This window comes from Cynocephalus volans, chromosome 3, assembly GCF_027409185.1.
Source record: "Cynocephalus volans isolate mCynVol1 chromosome 3, mCynVol1.pri, whole genome shotgun sequence".
Taxonomy (NCBI): Eukaryota; Metazoa; Chordata; class Mammalia; order Dermoptera; family Cynocephalidae; genus Cynocephalus; species Cynocephalus volans.
In genome coordinates this window covers 151,908,988-151,931,929 of record NC_084462.1, presented here as the reverse complement: position 1 = coordinate 151,931,929, position 22,942 = coordinate 151,908,988, and the positions used below count along the sequence as shown (strand labels likewise).

Below are 22,942 nucleotides of genomic sequence, written 5' to 3'. Positions count from 1 at the left end.
GTGGTTGAGGCCTGTGGCACCCCCCTCATTCCTGCAGGGGAGACCAGGGGCTTCCAGTGGTGGCTTGGTTGTTGCTGGGCTGAATGCAGATGTCAGGGGGGTGTGGCTAAAGCCTCTGGCCCCTCACTGCCCCAGTTTGGGATCCTGGGATGTTTCCTGTGGTGGCTTGGTGGTCATTGCTGGGCTGGTTATGGGTGTTGGGGGGTGTGGCCAAGGCCCTTGGATTCCCACTACCCCAGCTTGGGAGCCTGGTGCACTACCTGTGGCAGCTCAGTGGTTGTTGCTGGGCTAGGTGCAGGTGTGGGGGGGATGTGGCCAAGGCCTTTGGCCCCCCCATCTTCCCAGTTTGGGGGCCCAGGGAGCTTCCTGTGACAGCTTGGTGGTTGTTGCTGGGCTGGTTGTGGGTGTCAGAAGGCATGAATGAGGCCCCTGGCCCTCCCTTCTCCCTGTCTTGGGGGCCCAGGGAGCTTCTAGTCCTTCTAGGTATAGATGTTCTTTGGTGAGGTGAAACCTTTCCTACTTAATATCAAACTTTGTCTCTGGTCTGTGTGTGTTTTGTTTTTTTCTTTTAGTTCTGTGTTGGATTATTCACTGTTTCCACTACTTAAATTCTGCACTGGAACTAATTTGTTGTCCTTTGCTTACTTCTAAAACGGGGGAACTTCCTGTGGGGACCAGCACTTGAGCCCTGTGGTTGAGCTAAATTGCTCCTTTGCTGCTAATTCCCCAGGAAAGGCTTTTTGTACAGCTCAGGTTTTAATTGTTGACTTTGTAGGTACTTCTGGGTCTTGTGAGATCTGGGGCACCTGGGTTGTGTAGAAACTCTGGTCTGGACATGAGTCTTTTAAGCAAACTGCACCCCCTACAGTTCTGTATTCCTGACAAGTCTCCACTGAGTGGTCCTATGCTGATTGGGGGGCAGATCAACGGTCCTTGCTGTGCTCCAATGTTCCCCCAGTAGCCTGTCTCCCCTACCACCCATACTCCAAACATTTCCCATGGGATGGGCTGTGCACTAGTCCCTTGTGATGACTCACCGGCCTCTGAGTGGCTCCTTTTTTCAGTTGTTGTGGCTCCTTGTTCCTATATGGGCCCATGGGAACCCTGTCAGTGGTCTTGCTGGCTTGAGAGCCACCAAGACTCTCTTCTCCCCTGCCGCCTCCAAGCAACTTCATAGGAAGGGCACAGCTGTGGCTTTTGCTAGCTCTTACTCTGTGCACTCACCAGCTGCAGCTTTGAAATGGCTGGGATTCAAAATGGTAGGAGTGATCCTCTCTTTCCCCCATTGTAGCTTCTCCTGCCTTCATGAACTCCATAGGTATCTCCTCCTCTTCCCCTGAGCTCTAGCATCCCCAGCTTGGCTGTCATTCCTTTTTACTAGTTGTAAATTGGTTGATTTTTGGGAGAGAGTGATGCTGGGGACCGTCTAGTCCACCATTTTGCCTGGAAGCAATTTCACCTTTTAATTATGTCAAATTTTGCCTTGTGTATTTCAAAGTTTTGTTGTTACTTCATATAAGATCACAAGTTTTATATCTTCTTTGTGAAGTTTTCCTGTTATCATTATGTAATGATTTGTTATTCCTAGTAAAGTTTTTGGCTGAATGATTTATGATGTCTACTACTTATTGGTAGAGCAATTTTTTACTTGGTTCTCATTTGGTATACTTTTTGCTATCTCTGCTTTCAACTTTCCTATGTCAGTATGTTTTAGGACTTTCTTTTGTAAATGTTCCTTGGTTGGATTTTTTGGGTCCAATCTGAGAATTACCATCATTTTAGCTGGTGTTATTTGGATATAGTTAGATTTGTTTCTAGTACATTATTTTATGCTTATCACTTTTCCTTTTTCTGACTCATTTGATTGAGTGCATCAATTCCCTTTCTTATCAATTTTATGCATTTGTAAGTTCAACGTTATAGTTCTTTTCTTTTAGTGATGAGGTGATTCTAAAGTGTTTAATACTCAAACATGACTTTTCAAAATCTAAAGTTAATATCTCTATTTCCTCCTGAAGAATACAAGGAACTTAGAATGCTTGAACTCTTATCACATCTTCCTATGTTACCTTTCATTTCTGTCTCCTGTTTTAGTTTCACCTTTTAAAAATAATCTCCAAATTAGTCATCATTATTGTGGTTATATTAACCTTAACTGTTTCCCCACATTTTGACCCATTTTTATGCTCATTATTCTTTCATGCATCTCAGTTCTTCCTTCTAGTTTCCATTTTCTTCTTCCTGAAGTACCACTTTTGGTACTTTTTCTGCAGGGGTTCTGCACTCAGTAAATTCTCTCCTTCCTTATATGAATGAAAATGTCTTTACTTGTCTTGATGGGTACAGAAATGTAGATGATGGTTATTTTCTGTCACTACTTTGAGGACATTCTTCCTTTGTCTTCTGGCTTCTGTTCATGAAAATACAGCGATAGGTCTAACGGTGTCTGTGAGAACATCTGTCTTTTATTTGTACCTGCATTTAGGATTTTTCTCCTTGTTTTTTATGCTTTCAGTTTCACTATGACATGGGTCAGGGTATACATTTCTTCTTGCCTCTCTTTCTAGAGGCTCATTGACTGTCATAAATCCTTGAATTTATGTGTTTTATCAACTCTGCAAAATCTTAGACAAATTTGGACAACGTTTTCAACTTGTCATTACTCAACTCTCTGAAGCCCTTTGGTGTTGCCCTCTATTACTGACAGTATTAATACCTGGACTCATCATGATCAAGGCACTGCACATGTCTGTAATTGTTTCCTACTTCATATAGATCTTCCAGGAAGGCTCCATCCATCAGATCCATCAGAGAAAGGCTCCATCCATCAGAGTGGTGATGCTATTCCTTGTTCATAACTCAGCTCAATTGTTACCTACTCTCTGAAGCAATTCCTAGAACCTCCATTTCCCTTAACCACTATCTGTTTTGTGTATCTACTCTTTCCTGGTCATACATCTATCAACTGATTGCACTTACCTATTTATGTTTATATCTCCCTCTACCAGACTCAAGTTCCAGGAGGCAAAACCTTGTCCTTCACCCTTGAATTTATAGAGAGGTTGAGCATAATAAAGTGTATCTTTGGTTCTGTGCCTTTTATTCCAATTGATATATTCCTCAGAGCATTTACAAAGAAGAACGAAGAGGAGGAGGAGGATGAGGAGAAAACATCATGGAGTTCTAAGAGTGCTTGATAAAGCTTATCAGCTATCACATTGTCAAGAAACTCAGTAAATCCATTAATACTCTTCTCCCATATAATTTATTTTTTTTTATTTTTATTTTTTTAAAATTTATTTATTTATTTATTTATTTATTTATTTATTTAATTTTATTTTGTCGATATACATTGTAGCTGATTAATGCTCCCCATCACCAAAACCTCCCTCCCTTCTCCCTCCCCCCCCTCCCCCCCAACAATGTCCTTTCTGTTTGTTTGTTGTATCAACTTCAAATAATTGTGGTTGTTATATCTTCTCCCCCCCCCCCCCCGGTTTGTGTGTGTGTGTGTGTATGTGTGTGTGTGAATTTATATATTAATTTTTAGCTCCCTCCAATAAGTGAGAACATGTGGTATTTCTCTTTCTGTGCCTGACTTGTTTCACTTAATATAATTCTCTCAAGGTCCATCCATGTTGTTGCAAATGGCAGTATTTCATTCGTTTTTATAGCTGAGTAGTATTCCATTGTGTAGATGTACCACATTTTCCGTATCCACTCATCTGATGATGGGCATTTGGGCTGGTTCCAACTCTTGGCTATTGTAAAGAGTGCTGCGATGAACATTGTTCTCCCATATAATTTAATGGCATCTGTGATGTTAAACAATTTGTCCTGATGGTTTTCAACAAATGACTCAAGAGAGAAGGCTGTTCACACTGGGTGAGCTCCAAGTCGGGACAAATAAAGACAGCCTTGAGGGTGGCATCTTCTAGGGAACCACCAGAAAGGTCAAATAAGGACAGTTCAGTCAGTGCAGGAGTTTGAAGGATCACAACCATGTGTTTTCTCTTCCAGTGGCTGGTTAAATGGACAAGTTAAAATGCCACACAATTCATGGTTCTTACAAAAACTCAGGAGTTTTTCTTAAATAAATGCTTCCTAAATTGCTACAATCATTTCCTTAATTTTGTGAGTCCTGAAAAAGTTGGTTTTGACAATCTATGCAACTGTTTTCTGGAGGAAAGGATTTTTTGAGGTTCTGAATCTTTCATATTTGCCAGTGTATGACAATCTTGTCTTGCTTGCCATTATATTAAGTGTGGTCAAGCTTGCCCTAAGGTTAAGTGTTTCCATCTGGCCTCTGTTCATACAGAATCCCAACATTCCTGTGAATACTTGGTGCTTAGTGCTGTAACACCTCTGATCCTTTGGCTTCAGAACCCCCAGTAGGTGGGAGATAGGCAAAATGAACAGAACTGGCCTAAAGGAATCCAGAGGGCAATTGCTATATGTGGTAAGCAGATAAAAAGCTACATTTGGAAGTGGCAGCAGTAAAATAAGCCCTATCTCAGAGCCTCTTATCTGCCTCAAACCAATTGGTTTTTAACACTTGCACAGAATGTCACCAAAATATGCACAGAATGTCACCAAAATATAGTTGTAATCTAAGTCTATTGTGTTTCTATTTTAAAACCATAAATAGGTAGATAGCTGTGAAAATATTTCCGACCTAAAAACTTGTTCGGTGAATCCTGACTGAATGTTAGGAATTGCATGGGAAGTTACAGCTACTTATTTTGTCATGAAATATAACAAAAGGAAAAAAATCACAGATAGATCAATTCACAATTTTTTAGAAAAACATTCTATTTTTAAGTGTACAACTTAAAGGCATATATAGTACATTAACAATGTTGTGTAACCATCACCAGTACCATTTCCACAACTTTTCATCATCCCAAACAGAAACTTGGTGCTTATTAACAACTTCTCATCTTCCTTGCCCCTGGTAACCCCTAGTATGCTTTCTTTCTCTATGAATTTGCCTGTTCTACATATATGTAGGGGAGGCTAATGATCACATCTATCCATCTTAGTTCTTAAGTGAGATCTTCAGCTGGGCCTAGGAACCAAGTGGAGATAAGACAGATTAACAGGAGAAAAACATATAAGTTTTATGAATTTTTACATATACATGGGAACTCTCGCAAGACAGTGAAAGCCTGAAGAAATGGCCAAAGCACAAAGCTTTTATACTTTTTTAGACAAAGAATGATACATTTGTGAGGAAATGACAGGACAAAGGGATCTGGACTAGGGGAAGTAAATTATAGGGAAGTCACTAGAAGATACGTGGAGAGTGATGGAGTGGTAAAGCTAATGGAAGATAAAGGTTTCTTCAGTAATTTCATTTATATAGGTCCATCTGTGCAACAATTCCCAATCTTTGGCAATAAGGGCCATTTTTTCACCCAGGTGTGGGAAAGGCATCCTCCTCAAAGGAATGCTTATGGCTAATGAAAACTAGGAAAGAACATGTCAGACACATTTTCTGCAACTACACTCTCAGCTGCTTTCAGCTGGAAATAATCCAGATACCAAATTGGCATATTTTGGGGTGGGACATCCTTAACTCCTTCATACCTCATATAAGTAGTATCCTAACAGTATTCATCCTTTTCTGTCTGGCTTATTTCTCTTAGTATAATGTCTTCAAAGTTCAACCATATTGTGTCATGTATCAGAATTTTATTCCTTTTTAAGGCCGAATAATATTCTATTGTATGGGTATATCACATTTTTAAGCATTCTTCTCTTGATGAACATTTGGGTTGTTTCTGCTATTGTTAATAGAGCTTTTATGAACATTGGTGTCCAACTATGTGAGTCCTTCCTTTTAATTATTTGGCTATGTAACTAGAAATAGGATTGTTGGATCATATGATAATTCTATGTTTAGCTTTGTGAAACTGCCAAATTGTTTTCCACAGTTCTGCTCTAGTTTGTATTCTCAGCAGAAACACACAAAAGTTCCTATTTCTCCACAGCATCTCCAACCCTTGATATTTTCCATTTTTTAATAATAGCCCTCCTAATGGGTGTGAAGTGGTATTTCATTGTGTTTTGATTTGCACTTCCCTAATGGCATCAGTAGGCTAGGACTGCTATAATGAAATATTAGACACTGGGTGGTTTAAATAATACAAATTTATTGTCTCACAATTCTGAAGGGTAGAAGTCCAAGATCAACTTCTGGCCAATTCAGTTTGGGTGAGGGCTCTATTCCTGGTCTGCAGACAGCCACCTTCTCAATATGACCTCACATGGTCAGAGAGAGATAGAGAGAGAACACTGTGGCATCTCTTCTTCTAAGGATACTAATCGTACTGTATTAGGGCCCACCCTTATGTCCTCATTGAGCCTTAATTACTTCCTTAGTGCCCCATCACCAAACACAGCCACATTTGGGGTTAAGGTATCAACCTATTAATTTGGGGAAGAGACATTCAGTTTTTCACATTCCACATCTGTCCCCCAAAACTTGTGTCCTTTGTCATTCAAAATACATTTATTACATCCCAACAGCCCCCAGAGTCTTCACTCATTCCAGCATCAACTCTAAAGTCCAAAGTCTCATCTTAATATCATCTAAATCAGATATGGGTGAGACTTGCGGTATGATTCATCCAGAGGCAAAATCTCTCTCCACTTCAGAACCCATTAAATCAGACAAGTTACGTGCTTCCAAAACACAGTGGTGAGACAGGCATAGGATAGACATTCCCATTCCAAAAGGGAGAAATAGGAAAGAAGGAAGGGGTGACAGGTCCTGTACAAGTCCAAAACCTAGCAAGGGAAATTCTATTAGATCTTAAGGCTCAAGAACAATCTTCTTTGTCTGGTTGTCCTGCCTTCCTGATCCACTGGGGCGTGGTCCTGCTTTTTCCACTCACTGCGATGGCAGTCTTGCCCTAATTACTCTAGATGGCAGTTCAGCCCCACAGCTTCTGTGGGGCAGGGGTCCCACTCACAGGGCTCTGGGCAGCAGCAACCTGGCCTATTGAAACTCCAGCAGTGGCCCCACCCTTTGCAACCAACGTGAAGGCAGCCTTGCCACCCCAAGATTTTGTGCACTCTGGGCCTGTGGTGGGAGTGGCAGCTCTGATCATCTCTGAATTGTCAATTTTTTCTATTTTTGAAGCATAACATATGTTTTCAGCCAGATAACTCTATGGCCACTTTCTATAAAATCCTGGAAACCCAGCAGCCTTCCTTCATTCTGTGTCACTTTGTCTGTCCCCTATAGCCCCAACTGGCGGTGCTTCTGCTGGTATAATGTCATCTCTATTCCTGCCTTGTGCTGAGATGGCTGATTAAATTTATGGTTCAAACCCATACAAATCTCCTTATCAAATGGTAATGCAGCCACACCCTTAGTGTTCTCTTCACAATGTGCTTTCTCGGTTTTTGAATTATTGATAGGCTAAAATTTTTCAGTTTTTCATGTTCTGGTCCTTTTTGCTTAACAATTTCTTCATTTTATTTTTCCCCTCTCCCATTTTACTATAAGGCATAAGGAGAAACCAAGTCACTCTATCAATTCATTGCTTAGAAATCTCAGCTAAATATCCAATTTCATTGCCTGCAAATTCTACCTTCCACAGAACACTAGAACACAGTTCAGTCAAGTTCTTTACACCTTGTAGCAAGGATTGCCTTTCTTCTCTTTTCCATAACATGTTCCTCAATTCCATCTGATACCTCACCAGAATGGCCTTTAATGTCCAAATTTTTATCAACATTCTCTTCATGGTTCTATATATATTCTCTAAGACAATAGAGACTTTCTTTATAGCTCTCCTCTTTTCTTTCTGAACCCACACCAGGATGACCTTTAATGTCCATGTTTCTACCAACAGTCCCTTCAACATAATTTAGTATTTTTTCTAGCACACACTTCAAAATTATTCCAGTCTCTACCCATCATCCAGCTGCAAAGTTACTTCTACACTTTTCAGTATTTGTTACAGCAACACCCCACTTCTCAGAATCAACATCTGGGTTAGTCTGCTCAGGCTGCTGTAACAAAATACCACAGACTGCATTGCTTAACAACAGATTTAATTTCTCATAGTTCTGAAGGCTAGAAGTCCAAGATTAACTTTCCATCTGATTCAGACTGGGGTGAGGGCTCACTTCTGACCTTATAGACAGATGGCCTCCTCCTCCCTACAGCTTAGGGGCCTTTCCTCAGGGTGAGCACAGAAGGGGGGGGGATGAAATTTCCAGTATTCCTTCTTATAAGGACACAACTCCTATTATATTAGGGCCCCACCCCAATGACCTCATTTAACCATAATTACTTCCTTAGAGGTTCCCTCTCCAAATACAGCCACACTTGGGGTTAGGGCTTCAACACAAGGATTTGGAGACCATGCAGATATTCTGTCTATAATAGATGATGTTGGGCATCCTTTCATGTCCTTATTGGCCATTTGCAAATCTTCTTTGGGGAAATTTCTATTCATGTCCTTTGCTCATTTTTTGAATGTGTCATTAGTTTTCTTGTTATTCTTGAGTTGTGGGAATTCTTCATATATTCTAGAGAGTAACCTGTTATCAGATATATAATTTGCAATTCTTTTCTACCATTCTGTGGGTGGTCTTTAAACTGTATTTATAGTGTTCTTTGATGCACAAAACTTTTACTTTTGATGCAGTCCACTTTACCTATTTTACCTTTACTTTTATCTTTTGTTTCCAGTGCTTTTGGTGTCATATCCAAAAGATCAATCATCACCAATCCAGTGTCATGAAGATTACCCCTTATTTTTTTGTCAAAGAGTTTTATAGTTTTAGCTCTTACATTTTTGTCTTTGATCCATTTTGAATAGATTTTTGCATGTAGTATAAGGTAATGGCCCAAGTTCATTTTTTTACATGTGGATTTGTAATTTCCCAGCACCATTTGTTTGAAAGATTCTTGTTCTTTCCCTGACTGAATGGTCTTGGAACCTTTGTTGAAAATCAATTACTCATATATGTGAATGTTTGATTCCTGGGCTCTCTCATCTATTGCACCGGTTTACATATCTATCCTTATGCCAGTAACACACTGTTTGGATTATGGTAGCTTTGTAGTAAGTTGTAAAATCAGCATACATCTTCTACCTTTATTCTCCCTTTTCAAGATTGTTTTGGTTATTGAGGGTTCCTTAATATTCCATATGAATATTAGGTTGGGTTTTTCTATTTCTGCAAAAAAGTGCCATTTGGATTTTTATAAGGATTGCATGGAATCTGTAGATTGCTTGGTTAGTACTGTCATCTTAATAATATTATGTCTTCCAATCTGTGAATGTGGAATATCTTTCCAGTTATTTGTGTCTTCTTTAATTTCTTTCAACAATGTTTTGTGGTATTCAGTGTACAAATCTTGCATCTTCTTAAATAAATCTAATCCCAAGTGTTTTTCTCTTTTTGAATCTATTGTAAATGGAATTATTTTCTTATTGTCCTTTTCAGATTGTTCATTATTAGTATAGAAATGCAGTTGATTTTGTGTGTGGATTTGTATCCTGCAATGTTGCTAAATTCAGTTATGAACTCAGCAGGATATTTTGTGGAATCTTTAGAGTTTACAACACATGGGGATCATTCATCTGCAAAGAGAAAAATATTTTACTTATTGTTTTCCAATTTAGATGCCTTTTATTTCTTTTTCTTGCCTGATTGCTCTGAATGGAACTTTCAATACTGTGTTGAGATGAAGTGGTAAAAGCAAGCATGCTCCTTTTGTTCCTGATCTTAGGAGAATAGCTTCAATTCCTTAACCTTTGGGTATGATGTTAGATGTGGGCTTTTCATATTTGGCCTTTACCATGTTGAGAAAGTTTCTGTTTCTCTTTTGTTTGAAAGCTGCTTTTTTTCCTATCAAGGAACCGTGTTGAATTTTGTCAAATGCCTTTGCTGCAACAATTGAAATGATCATGTGGCTTTTTCCTTTGTTCTGTCAATATGGTATATTACATGGATTAATTTTCATATTTGGAAACATGCTTGCATTCCATGAATAAATCCCATTTGGTCATGGTATTTAATCCTTTTAATATGCTGCTGACTTCTCTTTGCTAGTATTTTGTTGAGGATTTTTGAATCAATATTCATAAGGGACATTAGTTCGTAGCTTTTTTTCTTGTAGTGTCTTTTTCTGGTTTAGTATCAGGTAAGCCTGGCTTCATAGAATAACTTAAAAAGTGTCCTTTCCTCATCATTTTGAAGGAATCTGAAAATGATTGGTTTTAATTTTAACTGCTTGCTAGAACCACTAATGAAGCCATCTGATACAGGGCTTTTCTTTAGTGGGAGGTTTTTGATGACTAGTTACATGTCCTATTATTGCATAGTTATTTTTTCAGTTTTTGTGTTTCTACATGACTCAGTCTTGGTAGATTTTGTGTTTTTAGGAATTTGTGCATTGCATGAAGGCTTTCCAGTGTGTTGACATAAATTATTAACAGCATTCTCTGTTTTTATTTCTATAAAATTAATGGCAATTAATTAATTAGTTAATAGTATTTAATTCTATTTATTTTACTAATGTGAGTCTTCTGTCATTTTTTTTTCATTTTTCAATCTAGGTAAAGATTTGTCAATTTGGATATTTTCAAAAAACCAACTTTTGATTTCTTGACTTTCTCTTTTTTCTATCCTATGTTTTATTAATCTCCACTCTAATATTATTTCCTTCCTTTCACCAGTGCTGAGTTTAGTTTATTGTACTTTACTTCTGTAAGATAAAGTTAGGTTATTAATATGAGATTTTTCTTTTTTTTTTAAATGTAAGTATTTCCAGCTGTAAATTTTCCTCTTGTGCTACTTTCACTGCATTATATGTTTTGGTGTACTGGAATTTTTCTTGAATCATCTCAAAGCTTTTTGTAAGTTTTGTTGTGATATTTTGGTTCATTGGTTGTTCCAGAGTGTGGTATTTGATATGCACATATTTGTGTGTTTTCCTGTTTTTGTTTTTTTTTCTGCAATAGATTTCTAGTTCATTCCATTGTGATAAGAGAGGATACTTGGTATGATTTCTTAAAACTTGTTTTACAACCTAACGTAGAGTCAGTCTTGGGGAATGAACCATGTGCATTTCCTTTGTGTGTGTGTGGTGGGGGAGGGCTGGCCATCATGGACATCTGAACCCCCAGCTTTGATGTCATAACACCATGCTCTAACCAGCTGAGCTAACTGGGCAGCCCTCATGTGCACTTTTGAAAAATGTGCCCTTTGACCTTGTTGGGCGAAGTGTTCTGTATATGATTGTTAAGTTCAGTTGATTCAAGTTTGTTCAAGTCTTCTATTTCTTCATTGATCTTCTGTCTCATTGTTTCATCAAATATTTATAATAGTGTATCGAAGTCTCTAACTATTCTTGTAAAACTGTCTATTCCTTCTATTATGTCAATGATTGATTTATATATTTTGGGTGTCAGGTGTTTGGTTCATGTTACTTTATAATTGTTATAGTTTCTTTGTGTTTATACCCTTTTATCACTATGTAATATAGTCTTCTTTGTCTCCTGAAACAGTTTCTGACTTGAAGTCTATTGTCTGGTATTTAGCCACCCCATTTCCCTTCAGGTTACTAACTGCATGAAATATTTTTTCTACCTTTTCATTTCCTACCATTTGTGTCTTCATTATCTTACCTGTGTTTCTCATAGAGAGCATACATAAATGGGTTGTGTTTTTTAATCCATTTTACTAATCTATGTCTTTTGATTGCACAGTTTAATCCATTAACATTTCAGGTCATTATTTTTATTTCTTTTTTTTATTGGTTATCAATATTCATGAGATACAAAGCTGATTGTCACCCCTCCTGCCCATGATGTGAGGGCCAGATTCATACTGGCAACATATCCATTACCACAAATTGCATTTGTATCCTGTGTCCCCCACCCAATTATTCTCTAACCTCCCCCTTCCTCCCCCCCCCGCCCCACTTCACCTTGTAGCCCAAGGAATGTTCTCTCCCTCTGCAAGTCCAACACACTACTGTGGTCTTTTTTTCCTTCCTTCTTTCTCTCTTAACTCCCACATATGAGTGAGCACATGTGCTATTTATCCCTCTGTGCTTTGCTTATTTCACTCAATCTAAGTTTCTCCAGGCTCATCCATGTGTTGTAAATGGAAGTATTTCATTCTTTTTTATGGCAGAGTAGTATTGACAAGGAAGTCCTTACTTCTGCCACTTTACTATTTGTTTTCTGCATGTCTTACAGTTTTTTGTCTTATTTCTTCCATTACTGCCTTCTTTTGTTTAGTTGGTTTTCTTGTGGTGACACATTTTGATTTTCTCATTTCCTTTTGTGTATATTCTATAGATATTTTCTTTGTGGTAACTATGGTGTTTACATATAACATCATAAAGTTATAACACTCTACTTAGAATGATACTAACTTAACTTCAATCACATGTGCGGACTGTACTCCTTCCCTGCTGTATACCACTCACCTTATGTTATTGATGTCAAAAACCACATCTTTGTAGCTGTATACCCATTCCATTGATTTATAATTATTTTTATGCAATTGTCTTTTAAATGCTAGAAAAAAATAAAAGGTGTGGGTAAAAACCAAACTTACAATTATACTGGCTTTTATCTTTGCCTATGTGTTTACCTTTAACAGAACTCTTTATAGCTTTATATGGCTACAAGTTACTGTCAAGTGTCCTTTCATTTCAAATTAAAGAACTCCCTTTAGCATTTCCTGTAGGGCAGGTCTAGGACAATTTTACCCAATATAGAATCTTAATTGAAATTATTTTTCTTTTTAACACTTTTAATGTATCTCCCTGCTATGGTTTGAAAGCGTTCCCTCCAAAAATTCATGTGTTGGCAGCTTAATCCCCAATGCAACAGTGTTGAAAGGTGGGGCCTGAAGGGATGTGTTTAGGACATGAAAGCTCCACCCTCATGAACGGATTAATGCTGCTATGAAAAGGGCTTGTGGGAGTGAGTTTGCTCTCTTCCACTCTTTTGCTGTGTTAAGTGCAGTGTTTCTTTCCTCCAGAGCATCCAGCAATCAGGGCACCATCTTGGAAGTGGAGACGGGGCCCTTACCAGACACCATGCCTGACAGTGCCTTGATCTTTGACTTCCCAGCCTCCAGAAATGTGAGACCTATATTTCTGTTCTTTATAATTTTCCCAATCTCAGGCACTCTGATATAGCAGCACAAACAAATAAGATAGACGTACCAACCAGAGGAGTGTGGTGTTGCCCTAACTGATACCTCAAAACATGGAAGTGGCTTTGGAATTGGGTAGTGGGCAGAGGCTGGCTGCAAAATTTGTAGGAGAAGGACAGGAAAATGCCTAGATTGCCATTAATGGAGGCTTAAGGAAGATTCTGGTGAGAGCTCAGAAGAAATAGAGAACTTTAGGGAGAGTATGCCTGAAGGCTTTATGGAAAGTAAACTTAAAAGTGATGAACAAGGCTATCTGGCTGAAGAAATGGCTAAGCAAAATATTAGCACAAGCAGCTGCACAGCTTCTCTCAACTGTTTATAGTGAAATGCGAGAAGAGAAAAACAATTTAAAGACAGAATTAATTACTAAGGAAGAATCAGAAAGTAAAGATTTGTAAAATTCTCAGCCTGTACTTGTCTTTTTCTTCTAGTACTTTCATAATGCATATGTCGATCAGCTGGTTGGTGTTCCACAAGTCCCTTAGGTTTTATTTACTTTTCTTTATTCTTTTTTCTTTCTCCTTCTCCTACTGGATAATTTCAATTGTTGAATGTTCAAGTCCCCTGGTTGTTTTTCCTGACTGACCAAATCTGCTGTTAACAACTCTAGTATATCTTTCATTTCAGTTATTGTACCTTTCAGATTCAGAATTTCTGTTTATTTCCTTTTTATAATTCTATCTCTTTGTTGATATTTTCATTTTATTTATTCATGTATTTTTGATTCTTTTAGCTCTTTGTTCATGTTTTCCAATAGCTCTTTGAATATGCAAGACAGTTGTTTTATAGACTTTGTTTAGTAAGTCTGATATCTGGCTCATTTGGGGATAGTTTCTGTGCAATTTATTTTGTTTCTTTGAATGAGTCATGTCTTGGTGTTTCTTTGTGTACTTTTTGATTTTTTTGTTGTTGTTGAAAATCAGATATTTGACTATTATGAGATGGTAACAGAAGGACATATTATTATTCCTCCCAGTGATGCTTTGTAAAAATTTGATTGTTATAGGCTATATTCCATTTCATAACATATTTAGCCAAGACCGTGTCTAGTCATGTGTGCTCAGTGAAGTCTCAGTTCATTTAGATCATGTTTAGCTAATGTTTTGACAGAGGTTTCCTTAAATGCCTGGAGCATTTAAAAAATGGCTTTTTCCTCATGGATGTTTGTTTGGTGGTTGTTGTAAACCTTCTATTTTTTTCCCCTGATCTTCTACAGAGTTGATTCAGATAGTTTCTTGGATTCCCCCCCCACACACACACTGTTTCTGTGGGGCAATCAGAGCTTACAGCTTTCTAAAATGACATTTTCTGATGTCACTCTTATTCCAAACTTGTTAAAATCTCAATGATGTCAAAAAATTATGCACAGGTGCTCAATGAAACCAAGATGAGATACAAAGGAAAAATTAAATTCAAGAGGATTTTAGAAAGAGTGAAGATGCACACACACATATGGTTACTCAGATTTAACTCATTTCTGGGTTCTCTCTGTGCCCACAAACAGTCCTCTTCAGACAATGTTTGTTGATGCTGTTTGAATTTATGTAACATTTTTTTCTGGGGACTTTCCTGGCTGTACTTCTTCTAGGACTTAAATGCTAAAAGCAGCCTCATTATCTTCCCAACATTACCTTTCTCATGCTATATTTATTCTCACAGATTTCAGTGAGCATTTTTCAGTCACCTAAAATAATGATTGGAAAACTGGCTATTAATCTTTCCCCAAATGGCCTGATCCTTTTCATCAGTTCTTATATTCTGATAATTCTTAATACATATGTAACGTATGAATTAGTGAATTTTTTAGTTCTTACCATTACAATTAGTTAGCTTCTCTTTTTGCCTTTTTAAAATTAATGTTTCTTCCTTGAAATTACCTTTTCATTATGGCCAATTCTTTTCAGGCTTAGAGGAAGTTAAACTTGTAACTTTTCAAATATTTCAGACAGCATGATTTAAAAAATATCTTCCAGCATTGCATACAACACAAGTAAATACTCCTATATATTTTTTCTAACTATAAATGCGACTGTGTGTGTTACTCTTCCTAATGGAAACTATGATTCATAGAAAGCAAATGACATAAGTTGCTCTCAATACCTTTTTTATACCACGTTGACTTTATTTACATACAATTCTTTTGTAAAATGATTTTTGAAATGTAAGGAAGATGGCTTCTGACTTATGTTACTGATGTGCCAATTTAGAACTAGGACAAAAAGAAGCTGAAGTCAAACCCTTTATAAAAAATTAACTCTATTGAGGTATACTTAGCATATGATAAGTACACTGATTTTAAGTATGAAGCTTGATGAGTTTTGATTTGAAACCACCATGCCAAATCATATTCCCAAAAGATACTTTATTGATACTTTCCATCACTCCAGAATGGTCCCTCCTTGCCCCATTCCCCTACTCCCACATCAGGAAACTTCTGATTACTTTTAAATTCTTATAAATTAGTTTGGACTATTCTAGAACATTGTACAAATTAAATAATATATTGCTTACTTCTTGTGGTCTGGTTTCTTCCTCTCATCGTATTGTTGGAGATTCATCCATGTTCTTGTATTCATCAGAATTTGGTTCATGTTATTACAGAAGATTATTCCACTGGATGAATATAACTATGTGTTTATCCATTTACCTATTAAGGACTGGTTCTTTGCTTCCAGTTTGTAGAATAAACTTATGAACAATGCTGCTATGAGCATTCACAGACAAGACTAGGTGAGTAAGTTCCTAGGACTGAAGTCGCTGGATCATAGGGTAGGTATAAGTTTATATTGATAAGAAACTATTGTTACACACCCTAATTTTTCTACTCATGACATCTGTCTACTCTTACATCCCATCACACCCCAACTCTGTTCAAATTCTATAAACTCTAATTCTCCCCTCAAAATTCCTGGTAGGAGGAGCTTCTACTTTCCTTACTCTTCTTTACATGTCCCTGTTTTAATCACATGATAAATCCTTACCACATTAAGGTTTGAGAAAAAAAAAGGCATTAACTATCCTAAAATTTCACCAAACCCACTTATTCATCCCCCACTTATGACTTTTCTTAGAGAACATGGGATATTTTAAGCCAGATCTACACTATTTTTCTTAATTCCTCCCATTTTTTTCTTTTCCCTAGGTCCCCTACCCTAGAGTCTCTAGCTCCCTAAGTACAGCCTCCCCTGATGAGCACACCATTGTTATGTAATAGCCGAACCCCTTTGCCTCAACCTGTCAGAGCATGCCAAGCCTGCAGCCTCATTCTGCTCTCCTGACGGCCCTAATAAGAAACTTGGTGTTTCAGGGATATTCCTGCCTGCCTCCCACTTGACCGCATTTTCTTTGGTCAAAGGTTCCCTTACTCATGGGGCCTTCCTGGGCCCAGCCCCCACTGGCATGTGCTCTCTGGCTGCCTGTGCTCTGGGCACTCCTGTCCCTTGCCAGTTGCTCCCATGCCCCTCCAGGATGGCGCTTCACTTCTTCTGAAGTTGTGATCCCCAGGAAGGTGCCCCACAGGATGGGTGGAGTTGCAAGGCTAGACCAGCTCTCCTACAGCATGCGTTTCCGGGGCCGAAGACACGTGATGCACATGAAGCTCAAGAAGAACTTGCTGCCCAGACATTTTCCTGTTATTACCAATAATGACCAAGGAGCCATGGTAGAGGATTACCCCTTTGTCCCCCAAGACTGTTACTACTACAGCTACCTGGAAGGGGTCCCTGGGTCCATGGCCACACTGGACACCTGCTATGGAGGTCTGCGTGGCATGCTGCAGGTGGATGACCTCACTTATGAAATCAAACCACTGGAGGCTTCTTCCAAATTTGAGCATGTGATTTCTCTGCTTGTGTCAGAAGAAAGATCAGAAGAGGTTGAAAGGTGTAAGATTGAAGGGGAGGATGAAAATCAAGCCTTTGAAGAGGCAAAACTTTCTCAGACTCCTAGAGCAGGCCCCATGTATTTGTGGAGGCAACATTTGAAAAACTTGAAACTCCATTATACTGTATCTAATTCATTATTTGTGCAGAACCGGAATAATACGCGTATAATAGAGAATATAGTGATTATAAACAACATACTACATACCATTTACAGGCCAGTGAGTTTCAACGTATTCATACGTCTTTTGTGCATATGGGATACAAGGGATCCAACAAATATTAATAACTTTCCAAGTGCTCAAACTGCAGTAGGTAGTTTTGGTTTGTGGAAATCTCGTAATGTTTATCCTCACATTTCACACGATACTTCAGTTCTTCTTACAGGGCATAAAATTGGAGGATCCTCATATTATGCCAGCAGTGGTGGAATGTGCAACCCTAACTGGGGAGCATTATTTGTGTATGCAGGACAGTATCATGTATTTATGACCGCAACTATTACAGCACATGCATTAGGTCATAACTTTCTTGTGGGCCATGATGGACGTGGTTGTCATTGTTTTCGGAGAAGCAACTGTGTCATGGCTCCTGTGCCGGGTCTTCTAGATGTGATGAGCAATTGTTCTTACCACGGTATACATAATTGGCTTAATAGGTGGGATCCTTGTTTGAGTGTAAGAAACCCTCCATACGGTAACTTTCCTTATGTAGCTCCTCGTTGTGGAGACAAGATCAAAAATCAGCAGGAGGAATGTGACTGCGGCTCCTTTAAAGATTGTGCCATGGATAAGTGTTGCGGGACCAACTGTGCCCTCACCCTTGGCAGTGTTTGTAATTTAGGAGGCTGCTGCAGTAACTGTAAATATAGTCGACCTGGAGTGATCTGCAGGGACCAGCGTGGTATCTGTGATCTACCGGAGTACTGTGATGGGAAGAAGAGTGAATGCCCGGATGACTTTTACATCCAGGATGGAACCCCATGTTCAGCATTAGCCGTTTGTGTGAGAGGAAACTGCAGTGACCGTGATTTGCAGTGTCAAGCCCTTTTTGGCTACAAAGTAAAAGACGCTTCCCCAGCATGCTATAAAACATTGAATGTAATAGGTGACCGATTTGGAAACTGTGGGGTTAGGATTCAACGAGGAGGAGCTAAGCCTTTTCAGTGTGAAGAAGACGATGTTTTGTGTGGATTGCTGCACTGTAGTGGCATCGAAGAAATTCCTGGTGGAGGTGAGCACACTGCATTTCATAATATACTAGTCCAAGATGTTACAGAAATAAATTGCTTTGGATATGATTCACACCATGGGTTAGAGTTGCCAGATATGGGGCTTGTAGTGGATGGTGCATCGTGTGGCCCAGGAAGATATTGCCTTAATCAGAATTGTACTTTTCATCAAGACATGCATTTTGACTGTGACGTGAAGAAATGCAATTTCAAAGGGGTGTGCAACAACCAGAAAAATTGTCACTGTCTGCGTGGTTGGAGTCCACCAACGTGTAGACAGAAAGGGGTAGGTGGTAGTATAGATAGTGGCCCTCCACCTGACAAAGACCCTGGTATTCGAGCCAAAATAGTTGCTAACATAAACCAGTCACTACTTCTTATGATTATTCGTTTCAGCCTTTTTCTGGCTGCACTTCTCATTGGTGGCCTTACAAAAGCAAAAGAATTTGTGGAAAAGAAAGTATTGGAAAAAGATATATCCGAAGATAATGAAATCTGAGTAAATACTGACGGGAGCCCACACAATGGAGAAAATCACATTGGCACTTACTGAGAGAAATGTTTGATAATCGCTGACAATTACATAATCATTTAGCGATTCTGAGGTTGTTACCTGAGAAAATAAAATCACTTCATAATCAAAAGAAGGACTGGTGTGTTTAAATTCACTGAACATTTCATGTCTGGTCATGTTGTTAATACTCCTATAGGTGATAGCAGAAACTCTCAGATTCACTAATAAGAGGACCTGTGTTTATTTCAGATTTGGGTTTTAACGTTTCCAAGATGCCCCGTAGCAAATCCTGTTTGCACTAGTATGCATGTGTTTTAACACTCTTAAGGTCCTTTTCCCATTGGTTATGTAGTAGATTTTTCTTATTTGTCCATCTTATTGTTAGCATTAAACGAATAAGCATAAAAAGTAACTTTTGGCAGTGATACAGTAGGAAGATTAAAAAGTCTCTTGTGTCATGGCAACTTGAATTTCAGCAGTGGTTCTACCACCTGCCGACTATGTGACCATAGGCAAAGTCTTAATCTTTCAGAGTTTCAAGGTCCATATTTTACATTAAGATATGAAATGTGCTTCTCCAAAGTTTTGTGATGATCACAGAAAGCACCTAAGGAAGGCCAGGAATATTGTAGGCACTGAATACGTGCCAGCTGCTATCATTCTCTTTATTCTCATTTTAGGTTCTGCTAAATCTGGAGTATTCCAAGTATAATGTCTTTGGCATGTTCCCTTTATCGTAAAACCATGAAACAAGGAGTCATGAGCACTGATATATCAGTTCTTAATGCCTCGGGTTATTGAAGTCATAGGATCTCACATTGAAAATCTCAGCAAGCGCCTGAGCACAGACTGTCTATGAATTATATATAGTGTGGGACTGACTGTTTGATATATGTATGGACAACAATTATTTAGGTAAAAGGAAACAGGAAGAACCACTTCAGAAATAGTGCACTAGAACAGGGTCTGGTAAGTGATAAAGATTACATTCCTTCCACTTAAATGACTCAGGTCTCGGATCAAATCTCTTTCTGAAAATATCAAATCTGGATGAGGGTAGCTGCCAAAGGGAAGAGGGAAAATGCAGAACTACAGAAACTATAGGGTTCCCACCTATGACATGGCAGTTTGTCCATCTTGTATAGAGCTCTGTTGGCCAGCGTGTCTTGTCCTGGTAGCTTACCTGATAGAGTGTCCTGGATCTTCACCCATGACTGACCCGAGACCCTGTTTACTGTGCCCTTGTTAAACTTTGGTTGCTGCATTTGTACCTGGCAGCACTATCCTCTAAAAATGAGGTTGAATGACTATTTACTAAACAGGGTTTTTTCTTCCTGATCCAAAGGCAGTTATTGAAACTGGAATGTGTCATCCCAGGCACAAAAGGACAGAGAGTCATTTTGTTTCTACTTGAGCACTCTGCACACTAAAAAAATGATAACTGTGTGTCTTGCACCATATTTTTCCTCTTCCTGTCCCAACGCCTTTTCTAATATGTGCTTACGTCCTTATTGACCTGTTTTGTATTTGTGAAGGACTTTTTGTTTCCCTGAAGCCATTTCATCTGTAGTACCATAAGTTTGAGTGAGTGTGGTTTTCTCTTTGTTTATCGTGCTATCTTGAAAATACGAACTAAGCATTTTAACTTGAGGAGGAGTGTGGTCTGCCAGTCTATTTGATGTTTCTAAGTAGTATCTGATAATTAAGCTTATGGGCCGTAAACTAAAGAGGTGGTACTGTCAGAGTTAAGGCCTACCATGAGTATTCCTTAAAAGAGGTTTGTTATTAGTGTCAGAGATTTGAGACAGATTCATCACACTCTTGTCAACAGGATTGCTTTAACCCAGCCAATACAAGGGCAGAAAACTTCAGAGTTAGCGTTTAAAATATTTCTTTCCTATTTCTAGGGCTTTTGCACATCCAGAAGGAGTTGATTTTCTGGGTCAAATGGTAAGCGGCAGCTGGAGATAAGGCCAAGAAGAAGATAGGGATCCGGATAGAAGGGAGGTGAGAAAGAGTGGGGCTGTAAGAGATGGAAACAGAGGTTGGCAGGAAGGAGAAGGTCTTTGGGGGGAAAGATTGTTGATGTTGTTGAAAGGAGGCCTCAGAAAGACTAGGATCTGTTCAAAAGATTTCTTGGTTTCTTTGTACCAACAGAAGTAAGCTATCCATGGTGTGTCAACTATTCTATTACCCTTGTCTTCTAAGGTGTCACAGAAATGCATAAGTTTGACATGCCCCGAGCAACCAAATGGCCCCTTCAGTTCAAGGCTGTACTTTCTGAAATCATGTCACTTAGAGAGCAGATTAACAGAATCACAAACCGTGTGCCATATCATATACCTAGCACAGATGTGGCCAGGGGATTGGGTTGACTAGGAGTTTTCGATAGTAAAAGAAGTCTGAAATAGGAGAGCCTTGCCATACCTTAGGAAAATCACCTAAATTCTCTGCTCATCCAAAGACCTCTGAAAGTGAAGGGAAAATATTGACTTCAGTCTGACAAAAGGTTGACCTAAATAATGAATCAAATCCTGTAACGTCCATGCTGTAAAAAAAAATTAGAGAACAGGAGCAGGACTTATCTTTCTATCCAGGATAATTAGCATTCTTTGATACATGCTGTCCTTGACCCAAAATCAGGCAATGGTGGGGGTTTGTCCACACCTATCCTAAATAAAGGCACCAAACTATTAAAAAGTATATTTAAAAACTATTTAAAAAACTAAGTAAAGGCACTCAAATTTACATAGAGGTTAGAGGCCTTATTCAGTTGAGGTATACTAGGGAGTGCCTGAAGACTACTGATGTCACAAGTGAAGCAGGGGTAGGGTCTCTACAAGGTAGGAAGGATTTGAGTAATGGTCCTTGTTGTTTCAGCTTTAGCAGCAGTTTTCCCCTGAACCAAAATTTGTGGATGGGGGTTGTTTTAGTTACCCTGCATTTTGTCTGGAGTCCTAATAACCGCTTCAATGGTATTTCTGAGCACCGTTTTTTTAGATCTCGTGGGTGGTATGTAGCCAAAAAGAAAGAAAAAGGGGCAAAGTGGAAGTTAAGCGGGGAACCAGAGCACTCGCTGTAATGTTTGTTGAAAATCTTTTGCACCTTCATCCCTGAGGGATCTGAGTTCTTTTCAGGTCAACATTGCTGCACATCTCCACTCATAGTTACCACTGTGCGAAGGTAGTTCCGTGTAGCTCCCAAGTGAGTCCCCTAGGTTCCATGAGTACTAATCCTTTATGCCTCTGCTGAAGATCATAAGCCTTACCGCCCCCTGCCTTGTAGGGCCAATTACTCCCACCAAAATGGCGATTTGTTTTCTCACCTGCTGGTCCTTGGACACAAGATATTGGAGGTGCCCAGGTGGCAGCCATAGCTTCCAGGTCTATGGGATTCATGCTGTGTCTGGTAGCAAAAATGTGCACTCAATTTGTGGATGTGGGTCTACCAGGAGAACACACAGCTGCAGGAGGGGAAGTGGAAGAACCACCTGCGGATCATTAAGTGTGATGGTAAGTGGGGCCACCCAGCTTTTCTTCCTTGGTTCCTAGTCCCACATATATGACTGTTTCAAAAACAATCATACTGTCTTTCAATTCTATTTTTCATGAACTTTTCCAAGTACCCTCATATTCTTCCTGTTGGATTTACAGCACCATATAGGTGTCTCTGAGTTAACCTGCACTGCATCCCAAAGGATGGTGCTGTATTCTTCCAGAGTATTGTTTCTGAGCTGGCACTCAGGCTGTGCTTTCAGGAGGCTGTTCCAAGCAATCTATGAGAATATTTGCTGCTGGATATTTTACATGTGATAGAAACAATAGATCCCATCGCTTTGGGACCATTCCTGGACCTCACTCACTGTTGGGCTTGATCTCAGACCCCTCCACCCCCTCCTGTGCAGGTTGCCAGTCAAGTAGTTGAAAAAGAATTCAGGCAGCCGATGGCAGGGTAGACGTGCTTTTCTTCTGATGTGAGCACTTCCCACCAGCTGTTCAGAGCCGTTGTGTTTTATACTAAAAGTACATAATAGTGGCAATGAGCCAAGGAGTATATAGGTGCACATGCACAGTGATACTACTCTTATATAACTTGTTTACAACAGATGAGCTG

At 39.1% G+C, this 22,942-nt stretch overlaps 2 protein-coding genes across 3 annotated transcripts in view; both read left to right on the top strand.

The window, feature by feature from the left end:
• MED6 (mediator complex subunit 6) overlaps nucleotides 1-22,942 on the top strand; it is a 123,935-nt gene that overhangs the window by 66,933 nt on the left and 34,060 nt on the right. The window contains exon 9 of one of the 2 annotated variants that reach the window (XM_063090869.1): nucleotides 13,027-13,564. The exons of the other annotated variant lie outside the window; for it this stretch is intronic. Coding sequence (XP_062946939.1) covers nucleotides 13,027-13,103 — 77 coding nt within the window. The 3' untranslated portion in view covers nucleotides 13,104-13,564. Of the gene's footprint in view, nucleotides 1-13,026; nucleotides 13,565-22,942 lie in introns of those variants that run through there. 2 annotated transcript variants of the gene reach the window in all.
• On the top strand, nucleotides 16,571-18,814 carry LOC134371762 (disintegrin and metalloproteinase domain-containing protein 20-like). The gene has a single exon (XM_063088592.1). It carries the CDS (start codon nucleotides 16,571-16,573, stop codon nucleotides 18,812-18,814), a length of 2,244 nt encoding a protein of 747 aa, XP_062944662.1.